At 40.6% G+C, this 25,545-nt stretch overlaps 2 protein-coding genes across 2 annotated transcripts in view; both read left to right on the top strand.

Moving 5' to 3' along the window:
- The window catches only part of KPNA3 (karyopherin subunit alpha 3), a 96,452-nt gene extending 86,792 nt beyond the window's left edge, over window positions 1-9,660 (top strand). Inside the window, exons 12-17 of the mRNA XM_025874944.2 lie at window positions 390-518; window positions 2,676-2,780; window positions 2,873-2,944; window positions 3,094-3,256; window positions 5,130-5,224; window positions 7,105-9,660. Coding sequence (XP_025730729.1) covers window positions 390-518; window positions 2,676-2,780; window positions 2,873-2,944; window positions 3,094-3,256; window positions 5,130-5,224; window positions 7,105-7,203 — 663 coding nt within the window. The 3' untranslated portion in view covers window positions 7,204-9,660. The remainder of the gene's footprint in view (window positions 1-389; window positions 519-2,675; window positions 2,781-2,872; window positions 2,945-3,093; window positions 3,257-5,129; window positions 5,225-7,104) is intronic.
- Window positions 9,661-15,547: 5,887 nt separating this feature from the next.
- The window catches only part of EBPL (EBP like), a 31,867-nt gene continuing 21,869 nt past the window's right edge, over window positions 15,548-25,545 (top strand). The window contains exon 1 of the mRNA XM_025875309.2: window positions 15,548-15,784. Within this exon, the coding sequence (XP_025731094.1) occupies window positions 15,614-15,784 (171 nt within the window). The 5' untranslated portion in view covers window positions 15,548-15,613. The remainder of the gene's footprint in view (window positions 15,785-25,545) is intronic.

Genomic DNA, 25,545 nt, shown 5'->3' with positions numbered 1-25,545 from the left:
ATTCTCACTCTCTCAAAATAATAAATAAATCTTTAAAAAAAATATTTCTGTGGTACTAAATTAGTAATAGATAAAAAATAGCTGCTATTAAAATGAACCTTTACTTTTTATTTTTTTTGAAACTTTACTTTTTAAATTTTCATTTCTTTTTAGTTTTTGAATCTTTTCAGAAGTTTTTCACACAATTTTTCTATATAGTTCCATTTTTTACAAGACTTATTTAAAATTCACAGTTGCCTCTCAGTTCTACGTAGTACTTTTCTAAGAATACAGTAAGTATCAATCATTTACCCCTTGCATTTTTACATTTTCTCAGGATTATGAAAAAAATAGAATCTGCCTCATCATAAACAAATAAATTTATAGAAAGTGTTTTATCCCCACCCCAGACGGCAGCCCTCCGAGCAGTTGGCAACATAGTGACTGGCACCGATGAGCAGACCCAGGTCGTTCTCAACTGTGATGTCCTGTCGCACTTCCCAAATCTCTTATCACACCCAAAAGAGAAGATAAATAAGGTAAGGCATATAATTGTCTCACTGGTGCATTTCTTTCTCTCTGTATATTTCATTTTTAACTGTCCCCTTGTTTTCTGTTGCTATTTGTTCGATCATGATTGTCTTCAAAACCACTGTAGTTAAGATGAGAATTATTTCAAATCACCTCTGCAGTTGTTTTGTTATAAGTGCTGCCCTGATAAAATAACCAGTGTTTTTATTTAAATAGATTGGGCAGTAGCAAGAATCAGTAAATTAGTAGCCACTAAGTGAGAATACATACAGAATCTCTCATTGGATGGCTGGTATCTTTTATATACAGAGAGATCATAATTTAATCTCCCTATGAAATTAGATTGGACCAAAAGAGGCAATGCCTAAATTAAAGGATCAAAAAAGTCTTTTTTAAAATTTCAAAGTTGAGATATAAACTTATTATTAATTGTTTAAATATATACTTCAGTACTTAATTCCTTTTGTGTCTGCCTTATTTTACATTGCATAATTTTTTTAAGGTTCATCCGTGTTGGAGCATATATCAGAACTTCATTTCTTTTTATAGCTGAATAAATATTCCATTGTACATATATACCACATTCTGTTTATCCATTCATCTGTTGATGGACACTTGGAGTTTTTCTGCCTTTTGGCTGTTGTAAATAATGTTGCAGTGAACACTGGCATGCAAGTGGCTATTTGGGTCCCTGCTTTCAGTTCTTTTGGGTATATATCTAGGAGTAGAACTGCCCAGTCATATGGTAATTCTATGTTTGGCTTTTTGAGGAACTGCCAAATTGTTTTCCGTAGCGGCTACACCATTTTATGTTTCCACAAGCACTGTATGAGGGTTCCAATTCCTTTTTTTAAATTATTATCATAGCCATCCTAGTAGTTGTGAAATGATGTCTCGTGGTTTTGATTTGCATTTAGTTTAATGTAGTTTTATCTGCCTGAAATGCCACCATCCCCAAAACCAACAGAATTGATCATTTCTTCTGTGTCATAGCTATATTTCTATAGTTACTCAACTATAATTTGACAGTTGGATTCTTAAGAAAAGCATGTTGTCAAAAAGTGCATTTTATGAATACATTTGTTCCAATGAAAAGAAAGAAGCCAGAGTCTTTTAGACTCTGGGCCAGTTATTTTTACTGTAGAAATTTCAATAATATAGGTGATTTTTACAGCTAAATGTATTCCATAATTGGAAACAGAGCTGAGAAGTGAGGAAGCCAGACAGAAGTGGGTACAGAGAAGTTCTGGCCTGTGATTGATATGCTCTGAGTGAAGGTATCATGGGGGAAAGAAAAAGGGTTCGTATAGATACCCACTCAGCCTCAGCAGCCAGTTAGTCTCCTCAGAGGTTTTTCACCTTGAGCATTTGTGTTATTTGCACTTGGGATCATCATGGGACCCTCAAGGTGGAATTTCGCTCAGCATAATACCCTCCAGTTCCATCCACGTCGTTGCAAATGGCAAGATCTCATTCCTTTTGATGGCTGTATAATATTCCATTGTATTCCCTCAGCATTTTTCTAAACATTTATTTATTTTAGAGAAAGAGCGTGAGCACACATGAGTGAGTGAGTGAGTGCAGTGCGGGGGAGGGGGAGGCCTAGGGAGAGAGAAAATCCCAAGCAGACTCCCCACTGAGTGCAGAGCCCAATGTGGGGCTCGATCCCAGGACCCTGAAATCATGACCTGAGCCCAAATCAAGAGCCAGACACTTAACCAACTAAGCCACCCAGGCACCCCATATTCCCTCAGCATTTTAGTTTGAAATTTTTCAAACCTACAGGAAATTTGCAAGAATAATATAGTGAGCACCCATATACTCTAAACACTGATTTACCGATTGTTAACATTTTAACCACAATTCGATGGCAAAATAACTTTACAGTTAACTTTTTTAATTTCAGAAGAAGAGACAACATTTGACACTAAAATTAAAATAGAACCTGGTTTGTGACTTATAAATCCTTTAAGGTTATAATAGTTTTCTTATAACTTGTTTGAAATGAGAGATTCTGTGTCACCTAATTGCTTTTTGGATGCATTCCCCCTAATGCAACTCAAGTGATGTTGTTACAGTATATGTAAACTATGTTAAAATAAAAATACAAATGCATTAAAAATAATTTTTCAAACAAAGGTACCCTGTATTTTGATCAATTATAGGAAGCAGTGTGGTTCCTTTCCAACATAACGGCAGGCAACCAGCAACAAGTTCAAGCTGTAATAGATGCTGGATTAATTCCTATGATTATTCATCAGCTTGCTAAGGTCAGTGGTATTATGAGTTTATCATGTACATTAATATAACCAAGATTTTTTGAATAAAGAATTCATATAATTATTTCTTTTTTAACCTTCAGGGGGATTTTGGAACACAAAAAGAAGCTGCTTGGGCAATTAGCAACTTAACGATAAGTGGCAGAAAAGATCAAGTGAGTTTGGAGAAACTATTAGGATTGTTAATACTGAAAAGTATACTACTCTTTTGTTTAGGAGCTGCTGATTGTTTATAAGCCCTGTGCTATGTTCTTTTTGGGGGAAAGATAATTATATAAATAAAAATGTTTCTTTTGTTGCCTAGGTTGAGTACCTTGTACAGCAGAATGTAATACCACCATTCTGTAATTTACTGTCTGTGAAAGATTCTCAAGTTGTTCAGGTGGTCCTTGATGGTCTGAAAAACATTCTGATAATGGCTGGTGATGAAGCAAGCACAATAGCTGAAATCATAGAAGAATGTGGAGGTAAGAGTGGATTGAAGAAAAATAGTTGAACACTGGAATGCTGAAATAGTAGTTCCCTTAAAGACAGCTAATTAGGAAGAAAACTGTCAGGAGACATTGCTGTTCCATCATCAAAGTATGTTGCTGTCCTTTGTTTGCTGTGTTAGCATTCCAGGAGGATTTTCCAGCAAGCATTAGTCCATACTTTGGAAAAACTGGTTGTGAAGGTCACTCCGTGCCTTCCTAGAGGTTTATGTTGCTTTTTAGGTAACATAAACACTCCTCTTGAAGTCACAGTGCGTGAGAGCAAATTAAAAGCTCAAGAACCACTACAGGAGAGAAACATAAGCTTTGTTTAATCCAGCATTTCTTAGAATCAATGATAGTAAAACACTTTTTTCATGTTACACCTAATATCATGTGATTCTGTGGACCTTACTTTGTGAAATACTATTCCATATTGTTGGAAAAGGTTAATGATTTCAGAGTCATCTAGGTATTTTACTTCAGTCTTAAAATTGCTAGAGCTGCATGCTGAACTTAATGCCACAGAAGTTACTTTGAAATTTTAATGAGAAAACTGTGATTTGAAATATTACATTAATTATTTCTCTGATAATGACATATGAAATGTATTTTTAAAAGTTTTATTTTTAAAGGTACCTGTTCAATATGTACTCAATTGCCCAAACCTTAAATTAATTCATTCTATTGTCATGTTTTATTTTGTATATTTTATTGACTATTATGTGTAGTTATACTACCCAATTTATTTTTGAAGAGAAAGCAAACACAATATCATCATAAAATATTCAGACTGGAAGTACTTTCTCAATAACAAGAAGAAATTACCCTGGAGATGTTAAGGAGTTTTATCTATGGTCATAGAAGTAGATCTTCATACTATTAATTCACTGCTCATTCTGGTTTTAAGATATTTTGAGATAATTTAAAATTAGCATTATAGTCTAATACAGAACAGTTAACCTCAGAGAGTTTAAGATGCAGAATTGTAACTCTTTGGCTTTTTATCAGTGTAGTTGTTTTGGTCTATGGGAGATATAATTAGGATACACATTTACTTAGTGTTTTATAATTTTATAAAGAACTTTACATCCATTATCATTGACACTTATATTCCCATTTTTGTGGTTCTTTTATTACTATATAAAGAAAAATGCAACTATTTCAAAATTAGCTAAAAAGAGATTTCATGGAAGAATACTGTTAAGGATGTAAATTTATAGACTTGTGCATCTGATGCATGGAGTAAATATATTGGGAATAGAAATGAAGGCATTCTATAGTTTTGAAAAATTGTTCCCAAATTTCATTGTGGCTATAAGATATAAGTACCCTATTTGATTGTTTTCTTAAAAGAAATTACTTCAAAATGTAAAGCTTTGCCTTCTATTTATATCAGTTAATCATGAAGTTTCTGAAAACTTGTATAAAAGTAATAACATTTGGAAAACAAAGGGAAAGTTAAAAAATTACATAGTGTGCTTCCACTAAAACATTCTGGGGAGGCCTTGGTTCGAATTCTGTCACTGACTTGCCATGCAACCTGAAGTAAATCGCTTTACACCTCTGCACCATAGCTTCCTCATCTGTCAGATGGAGTGCTTAGGTGTTTTTTTTTACTGTCTGCCTCAGATACAAATGTACCTCAGGGTTTCTAGAGAGGAAGAAATTAGTGGGATGCTGGTCCTCCAACCAGAGCAGCGCAGAGTTTTATCTGTTTTTTTTTTTTTTTTTTTTTTTAAGAAAACTGTCATCTTTGGGGAGTGGTGGGAAGAAGGTGTTCTGAGTTCTTTTGGATTTTCCATGGTGAGAATGAACACAGTTTTTATTTGTGTCTGCTTGATTATTTGATTTTTTTTGTTTTTATCAGGTTTGGAGAAAATTGAAGTTTTACAGCAACATGAAAATGAAGACATATATAAATTAGCATTTGAAATCATAGATCAGTATTTCTCTGGTGATGATGTAAGTATACATTAAAGTATGGTATGCCTGCATGTACATTAAAACCTGGACATACTCTAAGTTTACTAAGAATTTTCCTTTTATCATTAATACGACAAGTTTATACTATATTTCCATCAGATACTCTTGAGGTGGCATTTTCTAGTTATTTTTAATAATCTAAATTTTAAAAAATTGTTTTCCATCAGTTTTTTTATTTTTTTTTTAAGATTTTATTTATTTATTTGACAGAGCACAAGAGGGGGGAGAAGCAGAGGGAGAGGGAGAAGCAGGCTCCCCACTGAGCAGGGAGCCCGATGCGGGGCTCAATCCCAGGACCCTGGGATCATGCATGACCTGAGCCAAAGGCAGATTCTTAAACGACTGACTGAACCACCCAGGTGCCCCCATCAATCAGTTTTTTTTAAATACTGTGTCTGAAACATCATTATAAGGTAAAAATACAAAAATGGGTCTTCGAGGGGTACCTGGCTGGCTCAGTCGGTAAAGCATGAGACTTGATCTCAGGGTTGCAAGTTTGAGCCCCACGTTGGGCATAGAGATTACTTAAAAAAAAAAAACAAAACAGTTCTTGTTGCATTTGTAATCTGTTAAATGGGAAGAAATAGTACAGTTGACTTTTGAACAAGTGTTTGAACTGCACAGGTCCACTTATAGGTAGATTTTTTATATATATATAAATACAGTACAGTACTGTAAATGTATTTTCTGGGGCACCTGCATAACTCAGTCAGTTAAGCATCTGACTAGGTCAGGTCATGATCTCAGGGTCCTGGGATGGAGCCCCGTTGGGGCTCCCTACTCAGCGGGGAGTCTGCTTATCCCTCTGTCCCCCTGCTCATGCTTTCTGTCTCTCTCTCAAATAAATAAAATCTTTCAAAAAACTGTATTTTCTCTTTCTTATGATTTTCTTAGTAACATTTTCTTTTCTCTAGCTTACTTCATTATAAAAATACAGTATATAATATGTATAACATACAAAATATGTGTTAAATCAACTGTTTGTTATCGGTAAGGCTTCCAGCCAACAGTAGGCTATTTGTAGTTAAGTTTTGAGGAGTCAGAAGTTATACTTGGATTTTTGACTCTGCACTGGGGAGGGGTTGGTGCCCCTAGCCCCCGGTGTTTTTTCAAAGGTCAACTGTAATCATAGAAATGATGTGTGTTCAGATAGGTAAAATAAATCTACAGATACAGAAACTTAAGAATGGGCCAGGGAAGGGGGAGGGGGTAAAAAAAGTTGAAGCAATTTTTAAATGTGTGTTCAGTTTAATTAAATTGTTAAATTACTTGGGGCTCCTGGGTGGCTCAGTCGGTTGAGCGTCCAACTCTTAGACTCTTGATTTTGGCTCAGGTTATGATTCAGGGTCATTACATTGAGCCCCACTTTGGGCTCCGGGGTCAGCAGGGAGTCTTCTGGAGATTTTCTCTCCCTCTGCCCTTACCCCTGGCTCTTATGCCCGCACCCTCTCTCTAAAATAAATAAATCTTAAAAAAAAAAAAGTAAATTGCGGGGGCGCCTGGGTGGCTCAGTCGTTAAGCATCTGCCTTCGGCTCAGGTCATGATCCCAGGGTCCTGGGATCGAGCCCTGCATCAGGCTCCCTGCTCAGCGGGAAGCCTGCTTCTCCCTCTCCCACTCCCCCTGCTTGTGTTCCCTCTCTCGCTGTGTCTCTCTGTCAAATAAAGAAATAAAAATCTTCAAAAAAAAAAAAAGTAAATTGTTAAATTTCTTAATATTATTGATTTATTTAAATATTTTTATTGATTGAAACATACAGAATGATTATACAACATTTGTATAGAACTCTTGTAAGAAGTTCTGCTTATACCACATGTAGTATCTTAACATAATAAGGACTTTTTTTTTTGCTTTTTATAGATTGATGAAGATCCTAGCCTCATTCCTGAAGCAACACAAGGAGGTACTTACAATTTTGACCCAACAGCCAACCTTCAAACAAAAGAATTTAATTTTTAAGTTCAGTTGAGTGCAGCATCTTTCCCAATTCAATACGAAGCACCACCAGATGGCTACCAAATGACAAGAAGAAGAACAACAAAAGGCTCCAAAACACACATGCCTCTTCGTTTTGATGCTTCTAAAGCAAGCCATGTCTCAGTCACTTTGCAGTTGCCAAAAGTTACTATCACATGGACTGTAAATGCATATGCATGATTTCCTAAACTGTTTTAGAATTCTCCTTAACAATCTCAACTACCCTATTTTTCCCTGTTCCCTGGTGCCACACGCTGACAACTGCAGTCTCCAGTTTAGAATATTCCATAGTGGTGGCATGTCAGCTGCCCACTTGATATTCCTTTGGAAAATGGTGCGCTGTGGATCAAGACACTTTGGTATGATGCATATACACGTTGGAAGACTTTAAAGAGGTGCAGTCTGATCTGAGCCTCCATCATTGTCCTCCACAAACATATTTTCATATTCTTTATGTGGAAGAATAGATTTTAAAGTACAAGCCAAATGATTTTCATTGGTGGAACTGACACACAAAAAAAGTAACTTAAAAAAAGAAACTTGGTTATTGATTAAACAGATAAGTTTTAAAAAAACTGCGTTTCATCTACCAGTAATTGATGTGTTTATTATCTGCCTCAGAAGCCAGGGTTGGAGGAAGAACTTTAGCTATGGATGGTAATGCTTTCGCCATTATACCTAATTTTTGAGAACAGCAAGCCCTATTTGACCACTCACTTCAGCCTGTGTGTTCCTGCTGTTTTGAAGTAATCAAATGCTGTGCATGGTATTTTACCTGAGCTGCAACCTGTTACGGACTTGAACTTCTGTTTAAGTTGAAAGCAAGAGTCCCTGACTATAAAGAGAAAAACAAATAAAAAACAACAAAAAACAAAGGTCTAAAGTACCGATTGGTGATGTTTAAAAAAAAAAAATCTTGCTTTCAGCTTTCAGGAGTTAATTTTTTTTGTTTTAAATTGATAATTGGATATGGTTGATTTATATTGGGTTAAAACTGTGGAGCTTTCATGTTTACTGTAATTTAGTCTTAAAATATTTTTTACTTAGTAACCAGTGCTTTTGATAATGTGGTTGGCAACAAACCAGCAACTATTTAGAAGTGTTATAAAACTTCATTCTTTGACTATTGGGAAAGTTAATTCAGATCCTACTCTAAAAGCATATTCATATATTAAAAGATTCAGACAAGGATCTGTGTAGAGGAATAATCTGCAGTTATTTGACATAAACCTGATTTGCAGTGATCTTTAAGTAATTCTGCAAAATCTGGTATTACTATGTAAAGTCCTTGCTTTTGATAAATTGTCTGACCCAGTTATTAATGAAAGAATATGGATTTGAAAAATTTTAAACTGAATAATTTGTGCTGTCACAGAAATGGTTTTGTTGCTATTGTTTACTGGGTATAATTTCCCAATGCATTGATGTGAAGGGATAGAAAATCTAAACTAATTTAGTATCCGATGGGGGGTGTATTTACTGTGATGAAGATGAGACAGATGCCATCAGAGCTTTGTGAATCAGCTGGGGTGTTTTCACTGATAAACAACACATAGCAGGTGTGCATTCATTACAAATATATGTATCTGCCAAGGTGGAGCCACTTTAAAGAGTGAGTTTTGTCTTGTATCTAAAATGGATACAAGCGTATGTTTAAACTGCAAGATTTTTACTTGCTAGAGAATCTGTTTTAATATAGTGGTTTGGCCTCTGATTATTTATAGGTTTTATAAATTTTAGAATCAATTTCTCTTTAAGGTGGCTCAGATTTTTCAACTCTTGTGCACATAAAATTGAGTTGAAGTTCATTGTGCCTTTTTTTCTTTATCCAAATTTTGAGTTAAAGCTTCATATGGTAACTGCATCCTGTTCAGACAATAGTTGAAATTTTTGAAACTGTGTGGTGTTCACTAAAAGTAGGAATAACAAAGTCAAAGCTAATTAAGGTCACAAACTTCGGTGAAACCCTTCAAGTCCAAATCTTCTCAATATTGTGAATTGTACCCCTTCCAGTTTAGTTTTTTCCGGACTCTCCATACTACTTACTGACAGTTACCTTTTAAATTTTGCACACATTGAGATTAAATTGGGCCTCTACTGTGCCGATTCCTATTTCCTCTTGTGTTTTAAGTGCGAACTAACATAAGTGAACATTAGCATCAAGTAGTGCAGACATATGTATGCATTTGCTTGATTCAGTTTGTTGTGACCTTATCAGTTTGGAATTGGAATTGCGCCATTTTGTAGACAAAGGAAACTAAGTATATTGCTGCACTTTTAAGTTTTCAGAACAGTGTTGAAAAATTGCATTGTTTTTATTTTTTTTTAACTCAGTTAAAAAAGACTAAACGTTCTTTCAAAAGAGGCATCTAAATGTGTTCCTAATTTTGTATATGGGCTTAGGTTTTGTAACCAATAAAAAAAAAAGCTGCTATCAAATATGATAAAATATTGAAGAACTTATTTCTAAAAGTTTCTTAATTTCCTAGTTTTGTTTTCTGCGTGGTTAAATTTAAATTTGGACTATTTTTCAGACATCAGCCACAAGGAGGCAAATCCTGAATTAATCTTTCATTGTATTTTAATTTCTCTCTTCCACTCTAACAAACCAGGACAATAACAGTGCTAGATTTCAGAGTATTTTGTCACAAATAAGAAATACCCAGATCTTTATTAATTTCCTGAGCCATAACGGTACTGCAAACCAGGTGGCTTAAAACAGTAGGAACTTACTGTTGTACAGTTCTGGAGGCCAGAAGTCAGAAATCGAGGTGCGGGCTGGGACCCTCTCTGGAGGCTCCGGGGAGGACCCTTCTCTGTCTCTTCCCAGCTTCTGGGGTGCCTGGCAGTGCTGGGCGTTCCTCAGCTTGTAGCTGCGTCCTTCCAGCCCCCACTGCCGTCCTCGTCACGTGGCCTTCTCCCTGCGTACCTCAGGTTTAAATACCGTGACTTAGAAAGGCCATTTGAGAAAATGGTGTGATTGTGACTTTCATGAAACAAAATCAAATTTTACAGCCTGTCTAATCCTTGAGAACGAGTAACTGTGGAAGATAGTAATTGAAGTAAACTGGGAAGCTGTAATCTGTGAGATAGAGGTTGTGGCTCTCAGTGAAATCTTGGATTAATTAAAAGGACAAAAGAGGAACTGAACTTTTGAATATACAAATATTTTTACTTTAGTATAATGCCACTTCAAATTATTTTTGAAAGAAGTCAGTGTGTATAAGTAAATAAATGTGATAGTACTTTTATGTCATCTTGCCATGATTTCCTTAAGAGTTTTTAGAGGATTAGTTATTTAATTATTGCAAGTGAAAATTCTTGAATGTCATTTGTCTTACAGTGATGGTTATGAATTTTCATAACCCTAGTTGAACTGGGGGATTTCAATTAAATCTATTTGGAGAAAGGGAGTATAATTTCTTTACATTAAGCTCTAAGTCTTAAGACATATAACCCAAGGAGTACTCTATATAACCCACCACTCATTTGTCTAAAGTTTTAAAGGAACTCTTTATGTTGTACATAAAGCTAAAAAGTAGTGGTAGAATGATTCTCAAAAAGTACTATATAGAGATAGGAGTGTATCTGTCTATGTGTATAGATGGGGCTCAGTACTATATTAAGAGAAAGTGTTTGGGGAAAGGAATGTGAGAATATAGCCTGTTCACCTCCTTTAGCCTCCTTATTTGTCCATGAAACCCCTCAACTAACTTTGACCTAAATCAGGGTTTCTCAAACCCTGCAATATTGACATTTTAGGCTGGCTGATACTTTGGGGGGCAGGGGTGTCCTTTGCATTGTAGGATGTTTAGCAGCATCTTTAGGCTCTACCCACTAAGTACCTCTGCATTCCCCAGTCGTCATGACAACAAAAATTGTCTCCAGGCATTGCCAAATGTCTGTCCCCTGGGAGCCAAATTTGCCTGGGTGCAAACCACTGGCCTAAGTCATGCCTCCTTGTTGTGTAAAGACTCCCAGACTTTGCTCAGATGCATCAGATAAAAAGAGGAGACAAAAATACGCTTTTTCTTCATTCTCCATTTTAGGAGAAATCAGAGCCAAACCCATCACCCACCTGCAGGAACTCTTGGTAGTACTAAGCCCCATCTATTGCAAGGGACTTAGGATAGAAATGGGAATACGGAGGAACTACTAACCTTCTTGAATTCATCCTGTGGCTACAAAAAGAAGGTGTGTGAAATAAGTAAATGTGTTACTTGCCCACAATTTTCACAACACTGCCCTGTAGCAGTGTTTTTCAGACATTTTAGTTGAGATATTTAAGTTCTCTGGGAAAGCTGGGGTGTGACCAGAAAATCACAGCCTAGTCTGAAAAGCACTTCTTTGAAGCACTATGAGAGATTGGCCCCATCAGGAAACTTACAAGTTTATTAAAAATGATCAAAAGCAGTAGAACTGTGGTTGAGTCATGCTATAAAGGATGTCTTCCCTTCAGGGAACTTCTGCAACGTTCCTCTTCCCTACCCTAACAAAATTGCCATCCACCTTGAGTCAGTCTCTTGTCAAACTGGTACCCAAAGAGAAACGGGTCCTTGTGCCAAGTAACCTGTAAATCTACAAGATAAACACATCTTCATGCAGCAGTTTTACTTGATGACAAGTAGAGCAGTTTTATGGTAATACAAGCCTAAGTGTTACAGAGTAAAGGAAACATTTTAAAGATAAAATCAGATTTTTGAGGCAGGCTATTTTATGGAAACATTCCTGCAGGAGTTGGAGAGTTTGAGAAGCAATGATGAAATACTCTTAAGTGAGCCTGTTCTACTTTGCGGAATAGCTTTGGTTGTTACCAAGTCTTTTCTTAATACTGAACAAAAGGCACTGCTCTTAAATGACCATCTTTATAAATAAACTTTTTTGTTATTCCTAGTTAGCAGAAGAGGCAGATCTGCATTTATCCGTTGCCTTCCTCAACCTGGACACCCTATGTATTTCAGCCATCTGCATATGAAGTCGTTCCTGGAACTGGTTCATGTCACATCATGCATTCCAAAGACCCCAAGAATAGAGGGTGATGTGACTAGTTTCTGGGTAAAATGGAACAGGAACATTCCATTACCTGGACACTTAATTCTATTAATGTGGAGGAGAGTTTAATTATTCTACCAGCTCATCATAATTAGACTTGTGATGGAGTAACAGCCTAAGCTCCCCTTGTCATCAGCTCTCTTGACTCAGTAGTTAGGCATTTACCCTTTCAAACCTAAATATAAGAATTTATAAATGCCATATTACTGATTTTAGCCCAGTTTTCCTATAATAAGATCAGATTCTGTTTATATCTATCCTTTCCTTGTCTTCAATCGTGTAGGAAGCACCATGGTGAGTTAAAGGGAGTGAAAGAAAGCAAGTACAGGGGGAGCACCTGGGTGGCTCAGTCAGTTAAGTGTCTGCCTTCGACTCGGGTCATGGTTCCGGGGTCCTGGGATCGAGGTCCGAGTCGGGCTCCCCGCTCAGCAGGGAGTCTGCTTCTCCCTCTCCCTCTGCTGCTCCCCCTGCTTGTGCTCACTCTGTCTCTGTTAAATAAATAAATCTTTTTAAAGAAAGTATAACTAGAGCAAGAATAATGATGGGGAGCAGGATTACGAGGGACGTGGGAGGGGCTAAAGAGATTGGTAGGGGCCAGGCCCCACAGCTGGTAAGTCAGTCTAAGAGCAATGGGAAATCATTATTACTCATCATTATCATTCTACAAGAGTGATGATAGAAGAATCATGTGTAATAACAATCATTGGCTGATAAGGTAAGGACAGGGAATGTACTTGGGGTTAATGATGTCTAGAGGTCACATTAGTGAGTGAAGCACTGAGGCAAGAGATGGTGAACAGCTTGGTCCATGAAGTGGATGGGATCAAGAGATGCTTGGCAGCTAAAATAGAAGTTGGTGATGCCTTAGATCTGGAGTTTGAGGAGAGGGAAATACCAAGGATGACTTATAGGTTTCTGGGTTGCAGTAACTGATGAGTGGAAGTAGCACAAGATAGGGAACACTGGGAAAGACTCAGATGTAGGGAAGAGAAGGTGATGAGTTCAGTTTGGGTTGTGTTGAGACATCTAATGACTGTCAAGTAGGGCAGTTGGAAATACTGGTCCGGAGGTCAGAGGAGAGAGCGGAGCTAGAGATTTAAATTCTCTGCCTGTTTTGGTAGTTATTAATGCAGGGGGTGAGCATGAAACTACCTGGGTCCAGCATTTGGAGTGAGAACAGGGCTTAGGACAGCGTTGTGGAGTTCCAACATTGAATGGGTATGTAGTGGAGGATGAACTTGCAAAGGGAGCAGAAGGTATAGATAGGTCAAAAGTAAATGCTGTGTGTTTCCTCCGCAAATGGAGGGAAAAGAGATTCCAGTGCCCAGTGATGCTGTTGAGAAGTCAAGTAAAGTGAGGGCAAGAAATGTCCTTTGGGGACATCACCAGTCACCATAGTGAGAGCTGTATCACTGAGACGAGGGTGGAAACTAGAATAGGAAGGACTGAGGAGCAGGGACACAATATGGAGACATTGAATCTAATTAGGTTTTTATTTTGCTCCAAAAGGGAGGGCAGGGTCACTAAAGGGTGATATAGGGAAATTGGTGGGGGAAATCCCATTGAGAAGGATGTTGACCATACATGAGAAGAGTGGTGATCAGTTTTCTAAGTGACAGGAGAGAATCCAAAGCATAGGTGGCAAGATTTGGATATACTCACTTCTTCAGTCAGCACTTACTTATCTGAGCAACTAGTATATGCCAAACTCCATAACAGGTGCCACGGATAGAGCAGTCAACAAACCAAACACAATCCCTGACCATGTGGAACTTTTACTCTAGTGGTAAGAGACTAGCAATAAATGTGTAAATAACATAATTTATCTGGTGTTAAATGCTGTGTAAAATATTACATAGGGAGTAACAAGGATAGAAAGCTTTTGAAATTGTGCTCAGTGCCAGAAATCATATTTTTAAATTGTGGTAAAATACACACAAAATTTGCCATCTTAACCATTTTTAAGCGAACAGTTCAGTAGTGTTAAGTAATATTCACATTGTTGTGCGACCATACTCCATGACTTTTTCATCTCACAAAATTGAAACTCTATAGCCATTAAATAACTCCTCTTTTCACCCTCTCCAGAGCCCCTGGCCACTTCCGCTCTATTTTCTGTCCTAGGAATATGCTTACTTTAGATACCACATATAAATGAAATCATACCACTATTTCTTTTTGTGACTGGCTCATCTCAGCATAATGTTCTCAAGGTTTATCCATGTTGTAGCATGTGACAGGATATCTTTCCTGTTTATGGCTAAATAATATTCATTGTATGTATATACCACCTTTTAAAACGAATAATTTTTTAGCGCAAGTACCCTAGTGATACTTAAATATAAGTATTTAAAAATTCCTTTTTTTTTTTAATTTGAAGCTCAAGTTTATCTGGGCATCCTGTATTATTTTATCTGGCTATCCAAAAGTGAAAACACAGGCTTGGTCAATGAGGGTTACAATCTTTTTAAACTCTGACTCCTTTCTCCAGTGCTAAGTCTCTAAGTAACGGAGGCCTAAGGAAGGGAATGAGGAGAAGGTTAAAAGCAAACAAGATGCTAGCAAAAGCAGAGAGAAAACGTTAACACATGATCGGGACAAATTGGCTCTTCATTAGGGGAGAGCTATATTTGCCTACTAACACGTCAGCGTGCACTGTCAGAAAGCAAAGGTCTCGTGGGTTCTGGCTTCCGTTGTCACTGAGAGTCCGCAGGCAAGTTATGTTGAGGCTGTTTTCATATTTGTAAACTAGGAAAACATTGACTTCCTAGGGTGGTTGTGACTTGGATAGGATAACGTTCAAAGAATCCAGCGTCAAGCCAGTACGACCTATTGCTCCTCTCCCCGTACTTTTGCTGCTTCTGTGGATTTTTAAAGAAATAGGGTCAGAGTAAGCCACCAGGGCTTTAAAAAGCCTGCTGGTGGCTGACAATTCCCCTGGCCCTCACCCCTCCTGCAAGACTTGGAAGGGCTTAATTGGAACATTTTGTTCCTAAAATTCTTCCCGGTCTATTGGCAAAATTTCTACCATATGGGCTTGGCTTAGTCGCTTAAGGTTTTGAACCTTGCTGAAAATCAAAGCGCATCAGAAGGTGTGGCTACTACCAGTCTTTTGGGCTTGGTCTGGGAACAGGCCCGGGCCAGGCACTAGGCGGGTGCGTGAGCAAGATCCCGACTTCTCGTGAAAGCCTCCAGGCTCGGCTGGCTGGCCCTGAGGCGAGGCGGGAAGCGAAGCGTCTCACCCGCCCGCGGGCGCCGAGCAGCCCCGCCCCGGCCCGGCGGCCCCGCCCCGCCGCTTCTCCGCCGGCTCCCCTGTCCAGGGCCCCCGGCCGCCGGCCGCATGGGCGCGGGCTGGGAGCTGGGGGCGGTGGCTGGCCGCTCGCTGCTGCTGTGCGCCGCGCTGCTGCTCGCGGGCTGCGCGCTGGGCCTGCGCCTGGGCCGCGGCCGGGGGTCGGCAGACCGCGGGGTGCTCGCCTGGCTCTGCTACGACGCCCTGGTGCATTTCGCCCTGGTAAGTGCGGGCGCCGCCACTCTCGGGACCCTCCCCTCCCTGGTCGCGGGGTGTTCCCGGAAAAGGACCGGGACCAGCCGACCGCCCCACGCCCTGCAGCGGGCGGGCGGTCTGCGGAGACCGGGAGGGGCCTGGAGGCCGCGGTGCTGCCCCTCTCGGTCCCCTCAGAATGAGCGCTAACCTTCCTGGGGGTGCCAGTTCCTCTGCCACATTAAAAACGAACAAACAAAAAAACCCTCTGAAATGGTTATTTCTGTACTGTGTTATGTTAGTGTGATTGTAAGCCATCCAGAGGCCTTGGCTTACGTGACCTGCACATAAATGTTGAACGGAAACTATTTGAGAGCGAGAGAGGTCTGGAGTGCCCCAGGGGGAGCAGGGAGAGGTGAGAAGGCGCACTGCGCAAAGTCCGAGCGCGGGTACTGAAACAAAACATCCCGCGTGCCCCGAGTAATCACCATGTTTTGGGTAATGACTGTATGCCAGGCACAGCACCGTGTTTACTATTTCCGATCGTTACAACACCCTGTAATCTACTTACGGTCCCTGTTTTACAGAGGAGAAAACACGCCGTGCAAAGTTAGGTGACTTTACAGGGCCACGCAGCTGGCATGGTTGAGTCAACAGAGTCTGGCTCCAAAGCTTGCACTCTTTGAATCATGCCCGGCTTTGGGAACCGTGTCCCTAAAAATTCAACCCACTTTATAAATAACCAGGAGGTTAGTATTTAAGGGAATTCTGTTGAAATGCCCCCCTCCTCCATGCACACACGTTTTTTAAAGTTTGTGAGTTTTTTAAAGATTTTGTTTATTTATTTGACAGAGAGAGCACAAGGAGGGGAAGCAGCAGAGGGAGAGGGAGAAGCAGACCCCCCCCCCAGCAAGGACCCCATATTGGACTCCATCCGAGGACCCTGAGATCATGACATGAGCCAAAGGCAGTCGCTTAACAGACTGAGCCCCTAAAGGCTTTTGTTGTTGTTGTTAATAACTATGCCAAAATAGCTTTTTTGCAAATTTGATCTTGCTTTGATCTAGGCCAGCCTGTGGTTGATGTGAAGCCAAAGTCTATAGTATTGAGAAAGGAGAAAACAAAGTTATAGTAATCACTTAGGTCGCTAAATGTTGAGCAGTTGGATATGTGCACATACCAGGTGTTGCTGGGATGTGAAATTCTTTCTTTCCTAAAAACTTACATGTGGAAATAAGAGATAGTGACTAGGTCCTTCAACCTGATTTTTTAAGCTGTCATTGGACACAGGTCTCCCAAAGAACAGGGGCAGTAAAAGAAGTGGCTAGCCCTCTTAAAGAAAATGTAGTATAACATATTTCAGACGTACAAAAATGTATAATGAGACTAAAACATATACCCATATGCCCACCTCCTAGTTTAAAAAAATTAAGTCTGCTTTTCAAGCACAACTGTTACAGGTAACATCACACACATTTCCATTTGTGGCACCTTCAGGTTTGAGCAGATGCATGCAGTCATTGCTCCTGTCTCCGCCCACCCCCTGTTCTGAAGGAAATGTCCCTCCCACAGCCCTGTTTTACCTGTCCCAGATGCAGAAGAGTCCACTGTATGAGCGCACCATACCTTAGTTTTTTTAATTCTAAAAAGCACATTTTTTTCACATATTGGAACAATCAGTGACATAAAACCACTGTGGGCTATTTTATTGATATTTATATCTGCGAATTTGGGATGTATCTTATAACTGATGATGAAATATGATAACTTAGCTTATATTAGTAGGTATGTTTTTATTTTGCTGTTTACACACCATACTTCAGCCAGCATCTCTGTACACATATCTTAGAGACTGGTGAGGTGGGCGCTCGAATGAAGCTTAAAGCCTGCAAGAAAAACACGTGCCCTCGGGATCTTTGGCTGGGGTTTTACCCAGCCAAATACCCAGAAATGTGGCATAGGCAAAGACTGGGAAAGAAAGCCCCTCCCAGAGAACTGGAACTGTGACTCACTTGTTCACACTGGAACCTGAGCTGCCTCTTCTTACTCCTTTAAACTTCTCAAAAGGGAGGAGACATTGGGATGCGTTGGCCACCATCAAATGCAGAGCTCCTAGCTGGACAGCGTATCCAGCCAAGCATTCCCAGAGGCACTTCGGCTCCCCGATGTCCAACCAGCATGTGATTCCCCGGGGCTGTGGCCCGGTTGGTTGTGGCCAGGGTGAAGGACATGCTGATTTCCCACCAGTGCACCTGGAAGGAGTTCTGGCAACATACATAGAGAAATCAGTGGTTTGGTTCACCGTTCCTCAAAGATGGCCATGGCATTTTGTGCACGGGTGCTTCATGGTTTTTCCCCCTCATCTGCAATCTAAGTAGAGCATTCCAGGCATGGCCAGTGCAGGGAGGCAGGATATGGATGTCTGTGTTTTGGGATGCATCTCCTGATTGACTAGAGCACAGGGTCTACCTAGGGAAGAAGTGAGGACAGGCCAGAAAGGCACTTGAACGACAAGTAAGACCTTGAATTTCCTTCTGTAATAGAAAGCTGTTGAAGAAAGATCTCAGGCAAGGAAATAGCATGGTCAAAGCAGATCTTTCCAAAATAATTCGGTGGTATTGTGCTAAGTCAGGAATTGTAAAGGGCCTGAGATTGTACCCTTCTTACAAATTAACAAGTTAGCCTGGTTGATTCCCCCAAGTGCCACAGGGCAGCACAGTGAGGGCCCGCTGGTACCTGCATATGCAATGGGGGCATTTACCGGCAAGGAACTGCAAAATTAGGCTCCTGTCTTATCTGGAGTTGCTGGTGACCTGCTCATCCTTCTTGAGAGAGTCCTTATCTTTACTCAAGAATGTAAACAAATCTTCTCTGGGAAGGAAAGACAGGTCTTTATCTTTACTACTCTGGAACATCTCAGGAGGGAGAGATCTCTTTAAGCTTTACTACCTTGGAGTGTCTTCTTATATAAAGATTCTTCATTCGGTGTAAATGCCTGTGCTCAGACACCTCAGATGGTGCAGGAATGCGAGGGGTACATGGAGAATTCTCTCCCAGCACAGTGGATGGTGGATTGGAAAGCATAGTGAAGGGGCAAAAAGATCAGCCAAAAAGCAAGTGCAGCATTTGGGCAGTGAGATGAAAGAGAGCTGAGCTAAGGTGAAATTGGAAGTTAAAATGGGGAAGAAAGCTAAATCCAACAGCCCTTCCAGGGGAGAATGTTGTTAAGTCAAAGTGACGGCTGGTACGTTGTGGGTGGAGATGATGTGGATACTGTTGACAATGTTAGTGAAGACAGGAAGGTCAGATTTTAGAACTATGCGTCTGGAGTTCTGGTGTGTAGTTGAGGGGAAATGGCCAGAAGGCAGTCGAAACTGTAAGACAAGCTGGAGAGACAGATTCAGGGCAGAGTGGAGGGAGTTGGACGTTTTTACTGCGTTGGAGGAGACAGCAGGAAGCTCTGGGAGTGAGCAGTTTCTGAGCAAGAGAGAACAGAAAGGTGAAAATGCTGAGGAATGAGAACAGAATCTTTAAAAATGTCTAAAAATGTGTATATATTGAACAGGCAGGAAGAGGAAGAGCCAGGAAGGGGAGACAGTGGGCCGGACCAAGAACCAGGATAGTGCTGGGTCCAGGGACCCAAGGGAAGCAATGACAAGATCACTGTTAATTGCTGCAGCACCATTTAAAAGTAAAAAAAGGTGAGGGCTGAGCCGGAGCCTCTGGGTCCAGTGATTAAGCGTCTGCCTTCTGCTCAGGTCGTGATCTCAGGGTCCTGGGGTCGAGTCCTGCTTCGGGCTCCCTGCTCAGAGGGGAGACTGATTCTCCCTCTGCCCCTCACCCTGTTCTGTGCTTGCCCCCGTGCTTGCTTGCTCTCTGTCTCTCAAATAGATAAATAAAAATCTTTAAAATAAATAAATAAATCATTGGTAAGGGTGCCTAGCTGGCTCAGTTGGTGGAGCATGCAACTTTTGATCTCAGGGCCCCATGTTGGGTATAAAGTTTACCCCCAAAAATAAGATAGTCATTGGTAAAAGTATTGTTTGAGAAACTAAGGACTTAGCAAGTAGGGTAGAAAAAGAATGGAGGCAGCATATGAAAGACTTTTAGAGATTTGGTGGTGGGAGGAAGAGGAGTGTAGGAAGGTAGCTCAAAGACGTAGAAGAAGCAGGCAAGGACTTTGGGTTCTGTTTGAGATGGGAAGGCCTGGGAGCATCCGTGAGCAAGAGCATCATCAAGGGAAAAGTGAAGGGGCAGACAAGTCAGCTCTGCAGCACTTACTGTCTGGTGCTGTACCTGGCTGCGTGAATTAACCTACCACAGAGCTGAATCTGCCTGAATCTACTCCTTGTCCTCAGATCAAACCCCTCTGATTGACTTGTTCCTCCCACACTTCCTTCATTGAGAGCATGACTTAGGCTTGTCCTTCAGGATGAAGGACAGTTGTCATGGAAAACTCGGGCTTCACCTGTCCCCATTCATCCTACCTTAACACCCATGGGTCTTCCTTGAAGAAGTCCCAAGTCCCAGTGGCTGCTCAAGTCCCTATTAATTTGTGTATTCTGGACATTACCCTTTTCCATTTAGCATCACCATCTGTTCTCACCTTCCACGACAATAACTACAGCCTCCGACTCTCGGGATTCTAAAAATTTCTTCCTCCTCCTACTTGCTTTATCATTAGGTCTCAAGTTGCCTTTTAGTGCACAGTCTGTTACTGTCTCCTGTTTTCCCTTTCCTTTTTTGGCATTGTCTTTTTTGTCGGTTTTGCTGTAAAATAGATCTCCTCTCCGGTAAATGCATTTATAGCCTTCATGCTACTTGGCAGGCCTGGTGAATCACAGTTGGTTTCGCTATCTGTTAATGGTAAAGCTTTGTGATGGTTAATTGTCTGTGTCAACTTGACTGAGCCATGGAATGTCTAGTTATTTGCCCACATGTTATTCTGAGTGTTCTGTGAGGGTGTTTTGGATAAGATTGACATTTAAGGGGTGCCTTGCTGGCTCAGGTGGTAGAGCATGTGACTCTTGATTTCAGGGTATTAAGTTCAAGCCCCATGTTGGGCATGGAGCGTCCTTTAAAATAAATAAATAAATAGCATAACATAACATAACGTAACGTAACATAACGTAACATAACATAACATAACATAACATAACATAACATAACATAACATAACATAACATAACATAACGTAACATTTAAACTACTAGACTGAGTAAGGGAGATGGCCCTCCCTAATGTGGGTGGGCCTCATCCAATCATTTGAAGGTCTGAGCAGAACAAAAAGCTGACCATCGGGCAGAGTAAGCTAGATTACTTCCTGCCTGACTACCTTCAGACTGGTAGGTACATTGGCCTTTTCCTCCTTCAGACTCAAACTGAAACAGTGGCTTTTCCTGGGTTTCAAGCCTGCAGCCTTTGTACTAAAACTACATCAGTTCTCCTGGTTCTCAGGCCTCCAGACTCAGACTAAAACCAAATCACCAGCTTTCCTGGGGCTCCAGCGTGCCCACTCACCCTGCAGATCATGGGACTTGTCAGCCTTCATAATCACATAAACCAATTCCTTATGATGGATCCTCTGTGTGTGTGTGTGTGTGTGTGTGTGTGTGTGTGTGTGTCTGTGTGTATCCCCGCCCCATCCCATTGGTTCTGTTTCTCTGGAGAACCTAATACAAGCTTGGAAATGATGCCAAATTAAAAGTCCAGGGAATAGCACCCATAATGACCACTGGCCTTTTTTAGGGTACAGGGGTATACAGCCCTTCTGCTTCTGCAGACCAAAATCCAGTTTGTTTTCTAACATCATGAATAAGACATGCATTAGGGATAGATGTCTAGGTAGCCACACCGCAGAGTGAAATCCTGTTCTGCTCTTCCTCATTTCCCATCCTCCTTGGGGCCGGGTACTGGGCTCGACACAGACACAACGCATGGCCCTTGTCGTCCCTGGGCTTATAGAGTAGCAGAGAGTTTTTCTCTAGTTGTTTCATATGGAGGATAATAGTTACTAATGTCACTCTCGGTGTAACCCATATGAGAAATGGCTTTTGCAGGGAAGTGCTGGGAGAAGCTTAGTTTCTCCTAAAAAAATTGCGTCGTCTACTGCTTTCTGACAGCAAGAACAATGTAAATGTTTCTCCCTTTTCACTTGGCTGCTTGGAAGCTCAGAACCACATTGAACTCTATAATAACAACACAAGAAAGTCTGCATGTATGTGTTCTTATTGGCCTCCTGATCTGGATTCTTATTCATTTTTATATTTTTATGACTAATATGTAAAAATTCTTAAGTACATTTTACCATTTAATTGAATGTTTTTGTTGTAGACCTAAAATATAAGATGAAGTATATAAGTACTTCAACAAATTTTAATGCTGCTAAAATATATTTCCTTTGAAATGGAAGAGATATCCTAGGGAAATACCATGTTTGTTTGTTTGTTTGTTTTGTCCTTCGTAACACAACACACAATTTGTAATTGTTTTGTCTTCCTCTATCCCCAGTACCTGGCGTGATGCCTGGTTTGTAGGAGCTATTCTGGATAATTTGTTGATATCCCATGAATGGAAGAATGATCCTATCATTTCAATTTATGGTAGTTATTAGTCATTTACATGTTAAACCTCAAGTAGCTCAAATATCTAAAATGTCAGAATGCTTTTCCTGTGTCAGTCAGTGTTTTAAAACAAAATTGGTTTGAATTGTATATTCCCATGATCGTTGCCAAACATATAACATTTACAGATCTAAAAGGAAGAAAAAAATAGAACTAACTAGAGATAATTATTGTTCGTAACCTTAAGAATAGTCTTCCAGAATTTGTATGAAAATATATATCCAGATAAATGTTTTTTCGGAGTTGTTTTTATGAAAATGGGATCCTACTATTCATTCTTTGTTGCTTTTTTCACTTAACTATGTTCAGCAACCATCCATATCAGTATCTCTTGAACTGCTTCATAATTTTAAATAACGGCAGAGGATTTCGGTATACTTTATTATAAGCTATTTTTTCAAGATTTATTTATTTGAGAGAGAGAGGGAGGGGGGTGCATGAGTGAAAGAAGGGGCAGAGGGAGAGGGAGGGGGGAAGCTGACTCCCTGCTGGGCTCCATCCCAGGACACTGAGATCACAACCTGAGCCAAAACCAAGAGTCAGACACCCAACCAACAGAGCCACCCAGGCACCCCTTATTATAATTATAACCAGTCCCTAATTGTTGGGCTTGAGGCTCTTTCCAGCTGCTGGCAGTCCTATAGAACGCACTCTGGGCATTTTCATCAATGTGTGTAATTATTTACCCAGGACAAATCCTGAAAGTAGGATTGCTGGATCTAAAGGAAGCCAGTTTTTAAAGACTCCACAAAGAGGGGCGCCTGGGTGGCTCAGTCCATTAAGCGTCTGCCTTCAGCACAGGTCATGGTCCCAGGGTCCTGGGATCGAGCCTCGCATTGGGCTCCCTGCTCCGCGGGAAGCCTGCTTCTCCCCCTCCCTCTGCGCCTCCCCTCCCCCATTCATGCTCTCTGTCTCTCAAATAAATAAATAAAAATAAAATCTTAAAAAAAAATACAGACTGCACAGAGATAGTCACCATTTATATTCTAGTCAGCTACTTTCTCACACCCGTGCCAGCGCTGGGTGTCATTATTAGATCCCATAGCTCTTAGGCACTGGCTCAGGTGTTCTGGGTCTCCTCTGACCCTTGACAAGATGTTCTGTCCGGCTGCCACCACAGCAGCCAACTCCGACTTGACTGCCTTGGGCCCGGAGCAGACAGCCCTTGCTCCCCGCTCCCGCCCCAGGCCTCTGGGATGCAGCTCAGGTGTGAGGTCCTTGGGACCCAGTCAGCTTCCAGCCACCTGCCGTGGGATGGACCTTTGGCAGTGATATCTGGGAGCCCCAGAATAAGTTCTTCTTCCTCCATCCCCTGAGATGGACTCCCCAGAGAAGCAGTAATGCATATACAGTCTCTGGAGAAAGTCAAGCCTGGGCCAGCCAGCCGGTTGCTGAGTGATGTTACTAAGTTACTCATAAGCTCAAGTGATGCAGCCTCAGATGGGAGGAGCCTTCCATCCTCCTTCTCTGTCTCATTTCCCATCCCCCACCTGCTTCCAGCCTCCCTGGGAGAGCCATCCCCATAAAGTGGTGGAACACAGTATAATTCTTTCTGGGGGACCCAAGCCGAGATATCATTTCTCTCTCTCTCTCTTTTTTTAAACTAATCTCTATTCCCACTGTGGGGCTTGACTCATGACCCTGAGATCAAGAGTCCTGTGCCCTACTGACTGAGCCAGCCAGGCAGGCTGATACCCTTTCTCTTAATAGTTGCATATTACTCCATAGCGTGGATAATTGAACCAACCATGCAACCTCAGGTTATTTCTAATTTCTTTTTCCACTAAAAATGGCCAAGATTTTATAATAAACATCCTTGAGCAGGTATCTCTTCTTCTATTGGACAAGTTTAATCAAGCTGAAAAAAATCAAAATAAATGGAATTGGCAAGCTTCCACCCTATCTAGGAGTGGGCAATTCAACCCTTGACTGGGAGCCTACCTTCTTTTGTAGGGTCTCATGAGAACCCGGGAAGAGACTTACATGATTCCCAGAAAAAAAGGAGTGTCTAATCTTTGCTCAATCCTGACCCCATGATACCCTCATAACAGAGCTTCATGCTTTCTAGAAGGCAGGCAGGCTTGCTGTCCTGTACCACGCTTGGGACAGGAATATGGGGCTTGGATCCTGGGGTCCACCCTCTAATAGCCTGTTTTTCTTTTTTTTAGGACTTGTTTATTTATTTTTAGAGAGAGAGAGAGCACCAGAGGGAGGGGCAGAGAGAGAAGGAGAAGCTCAAGCAGACTCTGTGCCCCAACTTGGGGCTCATCCATCTCACCACCCCGAGATCACAACCTGAGCTGGATGCCTAACCGACTGCACCACCCAGGTGCCCCGATACCGTTTTTCTATACAGCTCTTCATCTTTTCCTTATTGAGCTGAAAGGGGTGTTCATATGACAGTACAAATGATTTCACTCATATCTTATATGCATCCTCTTCTTTTTGACCAAGAAAGTGTCTCAATTGCATTTGTTGACTAATCCATCCTTTCTCCACTTACTTGAAATTCTATTTTTATCGTACACTGAAATCTTTTATATGCATGGATAATTGGGAGATTTAAAAAATTTGGTTCTGTTTTATGAATCTTTCAATTTCAGGTCTGTCCATACAGTTTTGTATTATTTTAGCCTTATAGTGTATTTTAACACCTGACAAACCAAACTTCTTACCCCTCACTTCCAAACCCTTAAAAATGAATCCTTCTACATGAACTTTAGATTCCCTTTGCCAGATTCTAAAACTTGGTGTTTTAATTTGGAATTTTCTTAAACTCCTACATTAACTTGAGAGTAAGTGATATCTTTACAATACTGAGTCTCTTCTAAGAATTGAGTGGATCTCAATTTATTTAAATCTTCAGTTACGGTCTCTTAAAATTGACTCCTAAATATTTTTATTGCTACTGTGAGATATTTTTCCTTTGTACTTTTAACTGGTTGTTGCTATAAATGGAAACTATTGGGATATATCTATATATAGTAACCAGCCACTTTCTATATTCTCTTTTTCCCCATTCCAGCGTTACGGAGTTGTAATTTCCGTACAGTAAAATCCACCCCTGAGGAGTACAGCTTGGTGAGATTGGTGAGTGTAGAGTTGTGTGACCACCATCACAAACACAGTATAAAACATTTCCATCACTTTTTTTACAAAGGTTTCTGC

This window comes from Callorhinus ursinus, unplaced genomic scaffold (assembly GCF_003265705.2).
Source record: "Callorhinus ursinus isolate GAN/ISIS: 27379988/994484 unplaced genomic scaffold, GSC_fseal_2.0 scaffold7, whole genome shotgun sequence".
Taxonomy (NCBI): Eukaryota; Metazoa; Chordata; class Mammalia; order Carnivora; family Otariidae; genus Callorhinus; species Callorhinus ursinus.
The sequence above is the reverse complement of the archived record's forward strand: the minus strand, read 5'-3'. Positions and strand labels throughout refer to the sequence as shown.